We start from the raw sequence: 12,464 nt of genomic DNA, 5'->3' as shown, positions 1-12,464 counted from the left end.
TTAATTAACTAACCTTTAACAGATATTTATACTGTTAAAAAACATGGTCTCTGAATCCTCAGTTTCCTTTGGCTTCAAACTCTGACCCATGTGCCGTACCAGTGAGATGGGTCTCAGTTGTAATTTGGCAATTTGTAATTTAATCTAGACCATTTAACCAAGAGGTCTTGGTGCCTAAACCTTAAAAAACAACTAGAGAAACCGAAATTGAACAGATTAAAAAAAAAAAAAAAAAAAACAGGACACAAAGGTTAAACAGTCCTGTGAATTGTGCCACTTCATCTGCCTGCTTGCACATGGTTAAACATTGTGTGGCTGATTATGCTATGCAGTAAATATTATTAATTGTAACTTTATTCCTTATTAACAGTAATGAACTATTAACTTGAGCCTAATAAATATCAATACCGTTCACTCATGATAGCTGTTACAAAGTATTTCCATTTTGGAAAATGGGCGGTTTGTGTTTTACAGCAAAACAACACAAAGTATGAAATACCCTCAGAGAAAAAGCCCAATACAAACAGTGGATGCGTGAGGATTTCTCTGAACACCACATTTATTGACCAGCAATTTCTGGCTTTTACCCGTCTAATGGAACAAAAGCTGGGACTGTTTCTGTGGTGCTCAACAGAAAGCACACAGGATACAACCTCATTATCTGTTACCACTACACCACAGCAAAGGGACATTTTACTGGGCTCTAATAAGCAGTAGCAAAATGATTATATTATTACAGTTTTTTTTAAAGATATGCCATCCTAGGGATATACAATTCAAAAATGGTGTGAGTGCCATTTTTTCAAGTTCTAGCTGCTAAAATAGTGCTGAAAATTATGTTCATTCACATGTTTAAAGGATTAAAGGGGAATCCTGCTAGTTTTAAGAATTTTCCTTAAAGTACTCCAGTCTTTTCTGAACATGGTGGTGCTTCTGTAAAGACAGAAATCAACAAGAAAGGTACTGAGCTGGGGAGTAGCATCAGCAACTTCATCATAGATAATAAATAGGCTGCTGACTTAGTCAAACTGGGACTTGTCACATAAAATGTGTATTCTAGGACAGTGTAGTGGATATATAATCTGCTTTACTTTCTACTTTGGTTTAGTCCTGTTTATTATTGTCTGTAAGGAAAGACAACTCATGCACTGCAGATGAAAAGTCATGGGTTATTATGGTTTCAGGAAACAGACAGGTATTGACTGAAGTGCTCTGTGACACAGAAATAATATATGTGAATAATTGAGATGGATGGCCTTCACTAACACATGGACTTCTTCTGTCTTTGTAAAAAAAAAATATTTTCAATGTTCACAAATGTTGCATTACTACCTGTACTGTTTTGACCTTATGGTAAATAGTAAATGGAATCACACACATCTGGGAAAACTATAAATGTAGGCAAAAAAAAAAAAAAAAAAAAAAAAAAAAACTTCAAATCTAGCTGGTAAGGGGTTTTCATCATTAAAGTTATTGCGCCATTAGCGAAAAAAAAGAAACGAAAGTAAAGATATCAAACAAGCACCGACTATTATGTCTATAGGACAATTTTATATTTTCTTTTGGATTTTATGGAGAAACAAGTCTACGACAGCAGTAAGACAGCGTCCCCGGTGACGCCTCGGTTTCTTCTTCTAATTTACTGCTGCCGCCTAGTGTTCATGCTCAATCACTGCAACCAAGAGCTCGCTCCGTAGAAAAGAATATAGAAAGACGGATTTCGTTAGTAAACTAATGCACACTCCAAGATGGTTAATTAATTCACACAGATCAGTTCATTCCAAAAAGAGCTCTTGTGGGGTTTTTTTTTCATAGTTTCAGTTTCTGCTTTCAGTTCACTTTTTCCTATCCAAATGGGTTGATCCTTCTTATTATTTAAGTTAAAAAAAAAAAAACAACAACATTGCAATTGATTAGTTTTGGATTTATCTTAACAAATTAAAACGGTTGTTTTATTTTGTCTTATTTGATTTTATAATATTTGCATTTGTAGAGGCAAGATTTAAAATACACTTCCATTTTATTAATTTTGTTTTTTAGATATTTTGTGAGTGTTCCGGGGGGGTTGTCGGTTAATTTATATTTTGCACTTATTATTTTTGTTATTGTGATTGCTTGTTTTTTGTTTTTGTTTTTTAATAAGATATTGGACTGGTTTGTCTTGGGGGGGGGGGGGGTTTACATCACCAACCAAAAGTTCACTCAGTGATCACTGATTTGAAATCGGGGTTCTGTTGGTTTCCCTGACGTCCTGTCAGGAAAATAAATCAAGTGAGGATCACTGCGCAGGCGGCGGGGACGAGGCACTTTCTTAAGCAGAGATGGTGCGTATGAATTAAATGTATCATTTTTTGGTCCGTTTCATATTATACATCAGTTCCAAAGACTGAATAAATGATACGGTATATTTTTACGTATAATATTTACTCAAGAAATCCTGAAAGCGGGTCCACTTACTCCCACAATGCTAACGTTAGCTGGCTAATTTTTGACTGCACTGTGAGTAAGCAAAACACTGCACTGCTAGCGTTAGCCGCACAGTGTTCAAAGAAACAGCCTTCGTGTAGCTTATACTCGGCGTAGTCTGCCTAACTAAATATTCATTTAGCTCCTATTAAATGTTGTTAAAACATGATGAGTTAAATATTTGTTAGATGAATCAAGAATTGGAAGGCTAACGCTCAGCAGCTAGGCTGAGTTAGCATCATTGAAACTAGCGATGGAAGTAGAATGTCTTACTTTCGTTTTCCCTTAATCCACTTCACCGGCCTTTAGGCTTTAAAAGCTAGAAAAAGAGAAATAGTTATTTTGTGCAGAAATGTATCACTGCGAAGGCTGTGATGGTTCCGCAAGTCTCCTATAGTAAATGTTAGTGATGTTCTGTAAAGGTTACTTAGCTAATGACAGTTAGCCGTCATTAAATTCTAACTGGTCAAACTTTTGTATGATGGGAGCGTTGCAGTGCGACATGGTGTATGAACATGACTGCATAGCAATTGCAAATCATTCTTGTCCCCACACGTTAATAATAATAATTTTAAAAAAAACCGACAGATACAAAAACACAGTGAAATAACACAAAATCCAACGTTTTAATTGTGACGCTGATGAGGCGATAAAAGCAGAAATCCCCATAACCTTTTTTTTAACCTGCTTTTCGTGTCTGTTGTTATTTGGCTTGACGGACAGTTGAAATCCATTTAGTATTTTATGATTGCCATTTACCATGTTCCAGTATTTATGCTGCTGTCTGATCTTAATCCAGTATTAAAGTCAGTTTGGTGTTTTGTGTTTCGAGCCAGTAAAGAGATGCGTGTTTATAAATAATTTAATCACGATGGTAATTTAAAACCTGGCTCTGGAAAAGTCCAACCTGCAGACAGTCTCGTTTGTAGTTGCCGTCTTCAGTCCTTGAGAAACAGTAGCTAACCAAGAGAACTGCTGATAATGCAAGACAACTATGTAAGTTCAGCTCCTGTGTGTGATGTTTTAATACTAGTGTTTTTAAGTGACTGCTTGGTTTTTGTTTTTATTTTAGTTCCGCAACCAGTACGACAACGATGTGACCGTATGGAGCCCACAGGTAAGTCATGTCTTTCACTGACTAAGTGCATCATTGACACTTGGTAGCATGATGAGTGAAATAAGCCTGTCCATCTGTGAACAGGGGCGTATTCATCAAATTGAGTATGCCATGGAGGCTGTGAAACAAGGGTCTGCAACTGTAGGGCTGAAATCCAGAACGCATGCAGTCCTGGTGGCGCTAAAGGTACAGTCATGCAGTGTTTGGTGGTGATCTTATGACATTGCAGTTTTTTTTATGCCTTGGATAAATTCCAGAAAATTGGTCACTATACAGGCGTTGTTCCTGATGCAGAAAAACAAGTCTGTAGGATTGTATTTTTTAACACACTGTCACCAAGTATCTACACAATTATACTTCTTTCCTGAATATTTTGTGGGTCAGTAGTATGTTTTTGAGTGTCTCTAAACATATTAAAAGGATTTCATTTGTGTCATCCTGCCTACTTGTCTTATTTATAGAAAAGGGGGGGAAAGCCTATTTCTTATAATAGGAAGTATATTAAAGTGCAACAGCCAAGAAAATCTGCAGCAGGTTATTGGTGTCAAAGCACAATAACTGAAAATGCACAACTGATGTGTCATGTTTCTCTTGCAGAGAGCCCAGTCTGAACTGGCGGCCCACCAGAAGAAGATCCTCCATGTCGACAACCACATTGGTATCTCCATTGCTGGACTGACTGCTGATGCCAGGCTGCTCTGGTAGGTAACAGTGACACTGATGGTGCAGAGTAAGTCGCTCATGATTATAGTACATAATATTCTTAAATACAATTCCTACACCTTCTCTCCCACAGTAACTTCATGCGTCAGGAGTGCTTGGACTCCAGATTTGTCTTCGACAGGCCCCTCCCAACGTCACGTCTTGTTGCTCTTGTTGGCAGCAGTATCCTCTCTACTGTTATCAATCATACTAATATGTTATAGCATGTGTTTCCTGTGTGAGTGAGAGAAACTAGACTGTTTTCTGGTTGTCTTCATGAAAGGATTTTAAAAAAAGAAAGGAAAAAAAGTGAATCGTACGATTCTTGACTTAAACTGCAGAAACCCAAATCCCAACACAGAGATATGGAAGAAGGCCCTACGGCGTTGGACTCCTTATTGCTGGTTATGATGTGAGTTTGTTTCACGCCTGCTGTTTGTTAAATATCTGCCTGGATTTATGCATGTATAGCTTTATCTGCAGCTGAAAGACTATAAAGGTGTCAGTAGTCAGTGCAGTTGATATTTATTTGTTTTGTGTCAAACAGGACATGGGACCTCACATCTTCCAGACCTGCCCGTCAGCAAACTACTTTGACTGTAAAGCCATGTCCATCGGAGCGCGTTCCCAGTCTGCACGCACCTACCTGGAGAGATGCATGGATAAATTCTCCGACTGTAAGATCCAGTTTTTAATTTTTAACCTTTTCACAAACATTTACATTTAAAGCAGTTTAAACAGCAAATGAATGCTTATCCTGTTGTTTTGTTAAATAACTAATGTAATTTGGCCATGAGCATCTTGAGGCATTTTGGGACATGTTGAAATATTTTAGTCATCAATGAAGTTTTACAATATAAACGTGGATAGTCACACTGATATGTTGGTTTTGTTGTCAGCTATCCTGAATGAACTGGTCCAGCATGGCCTCCGTGCTCTCAGAGAAACCCTCCCTACTGAGCAGGACCTCACTACCAAGGTACCCCAGCTCCCTCCACACCCACCTGATACGTCACCACCTTACACACTCAGCTAGCACAAGTCTTGACTTAAACGAGACACGAGCTTGTGCAGCACAGAGGCAGTTTCTCAGCACTGTGCCCTTTTTCTTTCAGAATGTTTCCATCGGCATTGTCGGGAAAGACATGGAGTTCACCATTTATGACGATGACGATGTTGCCCCATTCCTGGAAGGGCTAGAGGAGAGGCCACAAAGAAAGGTACTGCAAAGGTTTATCCAGTCCAGCTCCGGAGAAACATTTCCATGTCACTACATTATAGTGTACCATCTAAAATAAAACTGAAAAAAATAATTGTGTTTCAGGTTGCCCAGCCCGCAGATGAACCTGCTCCTGCAGAGGCCTCTGATGAGCCAATGGAGCACTGAGGCAGCACGCCAAACAGTGATCTGCTTCCCGTAGATCCCAGACAACCACGTGACACTTAATGCAAGTCAAGAGAAATATTTAGAGGGGCGAAGATGTTGTGATGTGCCACTTGCTAAACTGTTAATCAAAAATATTCTCTGCTAACATCAAACAATGTGATGTTGCTTTTGTATGGTTAAATTGTACCATGATACAAGTAATAAACTCATTTTTGTTTTTGAATGCTGCCTCTGCTGCTCTCCATATTATTAGCTGACTCACGGCGAGTGTCGATACTTCGATTAACATTGCAGGCATCACTGAAGAGTCTGACTCAGTGCCATAAAGGAGATACTATAAAGCTAAATGGCATAATTCGACGACCAGAATATACAGGAAAATGTGTGTGAACATCTTCACAGCATGTTAATCACTGATGTGCATTCTCAGGTGCTTTTACTCAGTAGGTTTGCTTAGAAGGCACTTCTTCATATTAAACACTGAGGAGAAGAGGACTCGGCTAACTCCTGTCTAATTGAAAACTTGACTTTTGTTCCTTAAATTAAGAATAGTGTCATTTATTGCATTTGCTCACACAAAGGAATCCAAGAGCACAGTAGGAAAACTGTCAAACAAAATTTAAAATGACTGCAGTTTTAATGGTAGTGTTTCATTGCTGACAAAAGTGAGAGGAGGCACAAACATCCCAATATTGTGCACTAGGTATTAAGACAATTTGCATTCCCATTTGGGGTCTGATTCAGTCTTACTTGCTCTTGTTTTTTGTTTTTCTTTAATTTTAGATATACTTCATCTTCCAGTACCAGATAAAATAACATTAGGTCCCCTTAGAGGAGCAGAAACTGATGCCTTCTGACCTTCGTGACAGATCTAACAAACGGTTTTGTGTGCATACTGTCCACCTTTTCAGCACATCACCAGAAATCCTGGAAGCACATTATGAATTCATGCATGCAGATGGGTAATACTGTATTAGATAATGAGGGTTTTATAAACCTTTCAGCCACTGGATCAAGCTGATATTACTGATATAAAATATGCCCTGTTCACATCTTTTCTCATGTATTCGCTTAAAGTTAAGCAAGGCTGGAGAAACTGTCATGCTATCACCAGCTTTCATGTTACTTCCAATCTGATGAGAACAGACTAAAAACCCCATCCGCCCTCCCAAACCAGACCCCGGCTCAAGTTGACTGTATCTGAATCGCGTTGGTCAGTTTGTGTCTTTCTTTGCTCTCCTCCTCTTGTTTCTCCGTCTGACCAAGCTGCAGGCCGTTTCCGAGTCCACTGGTTGCGCCAGGTCCTTAATCTTCTCCTGCTCCAATACGGATGTCATTCTCAGCGTGAGCTCCAGCTCTTTCAGGACTCCAACCAGTTCCTCCTCTGGGACACCCAGATCAATCTGACCCAGTTGCTTTCTGTGTTCGTGCATGTCTTCCTCCTCAGTTTTCCCTAAATCGCTCTCTAACCCTACATCGTCTCTACTTGCTGCTGTCAGATCAGATTCTCTCGCAGCTCTTTCGCTCAGATCTTCTGCTTCCTCGACCACGTCTCCACCTGTGACGTCTGCAGGGAGGTTTTCGAGCAGGTCGGCCCCGTCGCCTTCTGTTCTCTCTGCCTCTGTCTGTGGACTGTGGTGGTGCTCCTTACAACAGCAGTGGGAATGTTCCCAGTATGGATGAGGCTCTTCTGGATAATCTGTGGAAAGTTTTCAGAAATGCATCCCCTCATTACTGATCGCTATTGTTTTCAAATCAAAAATACAGCAGTTAGCAAAGGATAATCTATATCTGTCTATCTTCCATTCAGTATTGCAGCTTTACTTTGTAACTGAAATTTAGGTAAAAACTTAATTTTAAGCAAAGAAAAAAACTATTTAGTAAAATCATATGAAATCCTATGAAACATTTTCCGACATACAGGGAATCGCTGGCTTCACTTCCTCCCTGTGCAGTGTAAAGTTAGTTGCTGAAAGAGAGACTTTACTGACAGAAAGGCAAATAATTATAAGCAGTGCCTTGTTGCTTGGGAGAACTTTGAAAAAAACTTGGAAATCACACAAAAGTCTGGTCTGAATTTGTTCTTTTTGTGCATAAGCCACAACCTTAAGCAACTGTTTTCATTGTTGCAGAGCTCTCCAAGGGTGTGTTAAACGGACAGTTAATTTGATGCTTTGGTCAATAAAGAATCTAAAATCAAAGAAATAAAGGAGCAATTATCAACTTCTTCACATGCAAATGCATCGAAATGATTTACTGAAATTCCACTTTCAGTGTATTAAAGTAAACTAAGGACAGACTATTAGGTGGAAGTCATCGCTCCAGTCCTTCACCCTGACTCACATATTGTTGTGGTCAGATATACATCAATATGATTTGAATGCTAATCAAGGCAAAAAAAGATCAAAATGTTTTAACCTCCTAGGACCTGCCGTCCACATATGTGGACATCACATTTTGAGTTATTTAGACCAAAATAATGAATTTTGCTCTACAAGGGCCTGATATCCACTTACGAGGACGTTATACTGCTACTGTTCTATCAAAATTTTAAATGAATATCCTCATATGTGGCTTTTATTATTCTTAAAAACAAAAATAAGGTAAAAAAATATATATATATATATCTGGTAATTCTTTGTTTCATGCAGTGGAAGAGTTCGGGTCTTAGGAGGTTAATTACTTTACGCCATTGTTTTAAATACTCTCTGCTGTCTGCAGCACATGCAGCCGAAAAGTGAAAAAACAACCACTGATTCATTTTGTATGTTTGCATTAATTTATAAAGACAAACTGCTGATATTTAGAGTCTGGAGTTTCTCACTCTAAAAATCGTCAGCCCTAAAACTCCAGTATCAGTCTGGCTTTTGTCCACACACACACACACACACACACACACACACACACACACACACACACACACACACACACACACACACACACACACACACACACACACACAGACACAGCAGTGGGTCTCCTGACTTCACTTCAGTCATTTTTTTTTTGGATTCAATGGGACTGCAGCTGGAGTTAAACACTGAACAGAGACCAGAGAACGGAGTATGAAAACAAAAAAGGAATTCAGAACCACAGCACAGGAAATAGATATATCAAAGATATATCAAAGTACAGAAAGTTCTGAAGAAGAAATAAACTATCAAGGACTTAAAACCAAACACAGATCGCTCGTGTTCTGGCTGGATCATTTTATTCTTTACTTTGGTAAAAACTGCCTTTTGCTTGCTGACCAAAAATAATCATCATGACAGGAGGTGCAATCACAGCGTTCTGTGACTCTGCCTAAAACAATATTCATTTTTATAAGTGGATGATTTCCCCTTTATAGGCAGTCTCCTTAGGACAGTGCTGCACTCCACTTAACACAACTTTCAGAAAGAGAGAGAGCCAAAGTGGCTATGCTTAGATGTGGTAAGAATAGCACTTCCAATACTGACCTGAATAATGAAAACATCGCTGTACATGAAATGCAATCAACAGCCTGGCTGATGACAGAAAAATCCCTTAAACTTAAAGCATCTTAAAACAGCACCAGCAACTACAGAGGCCGCCTGTGAATTCGGCAAAAACACAAAGACAAGCCAAAAAGGATGTGGAGGAAGTAATTGACAGCAAATGAACCCGAACCCAAGTGATGAACAGTTACCAGTGTGAAATCAAAGAGGATCACTTTCTTTTACAGCTGGAACAGAAAGAATTCAGTTAATGAAACACATTCAAAGGAAACGAGAGCGAAGATGATGAAGTCGCTTTTTTTCTTTCCTAAAAATCTGATAAGAAAACATTTTCCTGTGGGTAAAATATAATCTTTTACCTTTCCACTCATCCTGGGGCTTCTTCTCTGGAGCCATTCCCTCCACCAGCTGACCCTCCTGCATCATCTGTGTTATCTCCGTCAACTGCTGAAGGAGGCTCTCCTCCTGGTCCGCCATCACGCCCTTCACCCTGCACACAGGAAAACAGAAACGTTTAAGCTTTGAATGAATATATTTAAAAGCCAGCTCTCTGAACAATGAGAGAAGTAAACACACCAGCACAGGCCCGTCTTAAGTTTACCACTGAACATCCAAAGGTTTCAGAGAAGGCTTGGGAGAGAGAGCTGTGGTCAGATGAGCCCAAAATCGAGCTCTTTGGCATCAACTGGACACGCTGGGTTTGGAGGAAGAAAAATGCTGAGTATGACCCTCCGCTGTCAAGCATGGAGCTGGAAATATTATGTTTTGGGGCTGTTTTTCTGCTAAAGGTACAAAACGACTTCCGTGCGCCGAGGGGCCAATAAGTAAACAAGAAACATCTTATTGGGTTGTGTCTTGCTTGGTGATCAACTTCTTATGTCACTCAGTGACACACAAATCAATTTCTAACTTTTATATGATGTTTTTTTCTGGATTTTTTGTTGATATTGTCCCTCTCATTAATATGAAAGTATCATAAAAATTAGAGACTGTTCATTTCTTTGTAAGTGAGCAAACCGACAGATTCAGCAGGGAGTCAAATAATTATACCCACACTGTATCTCTGCTGTGGAAGAGATTGTGGATGCATGAAATGAAAACAAACAAGCTCTATAGGTTTTGCAATTTTTTGTCTTCTGTAAAAGGCGTGCGGTCACCTGTTAGGACTGTGGTGGGCTTTGGAAACAATCTTCTCCATCACCAGCTCTGTCTCCCTCAGCTTCTCCTGCAGCTGGGCCAGCTGGAAATCAGCTGGAGGGCCAAGAAAGGACAAAGTCAGGAGAAAGGGTTGCGGTACGTTTAAATTATGCAGACAATATAGGTCAACGCACTGACGCACAGGCAGTCAGAATCATTTGAACAATGTACAGTTGTATTATTTTCTTTTTTACAACCTTGGGGTTTTTCTTATTGGGTTAATAACCAAAACAAACCAAAGATAAACACAAATGCTTTCTGAGAGCGAGTGACTTAATGCATGTAAACAGCTTTAATAATGACTGAAATGCTCCCTCGATGTCGATGCTGGAAACCAAAAAAGGGGAAATTGTGTTTCTTCAACTTTATTACCACTACATAAAATGACAACGATCATTATACGCGCTCTTCAGACAATAATGAGCACAACAGTGATAATATGTGACATTAGATTCATTTAGCAGCTTAGTTACAAAAGCAAAAATGATGGGAAAGTGATTAAAAGTTGCTAAATGAGAGTGTGTAAAACTTACTGATCTTTCTCTTGAGGTTCTCTGAGCGTGATGCAGGGAACCTCCCCTCTGCTGGCTTGCTGCTCCCTTTAGACGTGATCTAGCAGAGAGAGAATCAGGATTAAAACTCTTAAAGAAACAACACAGCAAATCCCACAACCCCACAGGGAAGTGTGTGTTTGACTTCATGCTTTATAACAAACAACATCAGTCCTTTGCAGAAAAGACTGTGAACACTTTTCACTTCTTTATGGTTTCATTTTTACTTGACATTAAAATACTTTGACTTGCACAATTTAGTGTAAATGATGAGAGATGTTTAATTACAGCTGCTACATGAAAGCTAGTTTTTACTTCAGTAAAGAGCTTTTAGGTACATCTCATGCTGTTTCTTCTCGCCAGCTGCTAGTACTTCACCTTAAAGAGGATGTAGAGGATGTAGAGCAAGATCCCGAAGCCATACACGGGGATGATCTGTCCTGCCAGGTTGGATTTGCCTCCAGCTCCCGCCCCTGTTCCTGCTCCCTTGCCTCTGCCTATGGCCTCTGTGTTGTGGGCCCTGGAGGCTCCGGACCCCGCGGCTCTCTGACCTCTGCTCTCCGGAGCCATCTGACGGTGCAACATTGGAGGGAACCGTCCTGAGCCTGCAGTGAGGAGCCAAATGGGAGTCAGTGCCACAGAAATAATCTTGCTGTTGAAAGGCATTTTATTGTCTGATTTTTTTAAGTAATGCATTTTTTATTTGACTAGCACAGCGCTCACTGAATAAATAAGTCAGGCTTTGCGTAAAGAGCTAGGCTTCATCTAATGTCTGTGCAGGTGTGCCAACAGAGTCATATTTTGTTTTCCAAATATAACCCCTTTATATACAAAGCAGTTCGTATATTATACACCTATAACGGTAGATAGTGTCATGTGTGTGTTTGGCGCCCTCTCCAGGGAGGAAAATGCTACTACAACTAAAGTGATGCATAAATGATGCAGAACATATTTTGGATTGAAATACTAACAAAAGAAATAGTATAACACAATTTAAAAATCTAATAAATTAAGATACTCATCCATATATATGTATATATATATAAAATATAAACCATATGAACCGCAGAGGCAACCTGACCAGTAAAGAAAAGCCGTGAAATGCGACGTACCCTCCGGCCGCTCGGCAGCATCCTTCCTCCCCCGGGATAACAGCATTTTGGGAAGCATCAACGCGACGCACAGCACGAGGCACGTCGCGAGGGTCACCTTCTGAAAGGTTGACATCGCCATACCGACAGGTGAGCGGTCACCTCCCTCACAGAAATAACGACGATATTGTGTCAGATTTGCGGAGAAAGCGCAGACGAAGACTGGAGTGTGGTGAACTTCCTTGTTGGCTGGAGGAGCGGAAGTGCTCGGGAGCTGTAGTTACATAGTTTCGCCGTTGGGTGGCGCCAAATGATCGTATGAGTGTTTTTAATGTCCCTGGCTGGTAATGGAAAGATTTTGTATGTGTGTGTGTGTACCACTTTATAATGAGCTTTATCACGAGCTGGCCATAACAGTTCATTTCAGACACAGGGGGCACTCCTTACACTGCCATTCATGAAAACATCATAGCGCTT

The 12,464-nt window shown here is 39.9% G+C and overlaps 2 protein-coding genes across 2 annotated transcripts; one reads left to right on the top strand and one right to left on the bottom strand.

Moving 5' to 3' along the window:
* Positions 1–2,217: 2,217 nt before the first annotated feature.
* psma1 (proteasome 20S subunit alpha 1) lies at positions 2,218–5,895 on the top strand. The gene is made up of 10 exons (XM_080869233.1): positions 2,218–2,324; positions 3,539–3,583; positions 3,668–3,769; positions 4,181–4,284; positions 4,380–4,468; positions 4,627–4,697; positions 4,833–4,962; positions 5,185–5,264; positions 5,401–5,505; positions 5,610–5,895. The coding sequence occupies exons 1-10, from the start codon at positions 2,322–2,324 to the stop codon at positions 5,670–5,672; spliced, it is 792 nt and encodes a 263-aa protein (XP_080725359.1). The 5' UTR covers positions 2,218–2,321; the 3' UTR covers positions 5,673–5,895.
* A 353-nt stretch (positions 5,896–6,248) lies between these two features.
* ric3b (RIC3 acetylcholine receptor chaperone b) lies at positions 6,249–12,229 on the bottom strand. The gene is made up of 6 exons (XM_080869223.1): positions 12,009–12,229; positions 11,275–11,501; positions 10,879–10,957; positions 10,306–10,399; positions 9,508–9,638; positions 6,249–7,371 (listed from the first exon to the last, which is right to left on the bottom strand). The coding sequence occupies exons 1-6, from the start codon at positions 12,127–12,129 to the stop codon at positions 6,887–6,889; spliced, it is 1,137 nt and encodes a 378-aa protein (XP_080725349.1). The 5' UTR covers positions 12,130–12,229; the 3' UTR covers positions 6,249–6,886.
* Between the last annotated feature and the right edge of the window lie 235 nt (positions 12,230–12,464).

The sequence above is a fragment of the Rhamphochromis sp. 'chilingali' genome (genome assembly GCF_963969265.1).
Source record: "Rhamphochromis sp. 'chilingali' genome assembly, chromosome: 2".
Classification (NCBI taxonomy): domain Eukaryota; kingdom Metazoa; phylum Chordata; class Actinopteri; order Cichliformes; family Cichlidae; genus Rhamphochromis; species Rhamphochromis sp. 'chilingali'.
This window is presented reverse-complemented; position numbering and strand designations above follow the sequence as displayed.

Bases quoted from the DNA above. Each gene is read 5' to 3' on its own strand.
- psma1 (XM_080869233.1), top strand. The intron at 3,584-3,667 runs GTAAGTCATGTC...ATCTGTGAACAG, and splicing joins TGACCGTATGGAGCCCACAG to GGGCGTATTCATCAAATTGA. The intron at 4,963-5,184 runs GTAAGATCCAGT...TTTTGTTGTCAG, and splicing joins CATGGATAAATTCTCCGACT to CTATCCTGAATGAACTGGTC.
- ric3b (XM_080869223.1), bottom strand. From the start codon at position 12,129: ATGGCGATGTCAACCTTTCAGAAGGTGACCCTCGCGACGTGCCTCGTG. The intron at 10,958-11,274 runs GTGAAGTACTAG...TCTCTCTGCTAG, and splicing joins TCCTCTACATCCTCTTTAAG to ATCACGTCTAAAGGGAGCAG. The intron at 10,400-10,878 runs GTAAGTTTTACA...TTGGCCCTCCAG, and splicing joins GAACCTCAAGAGAAAGATCA to CTGATTTCCAGCTGGCCCAG.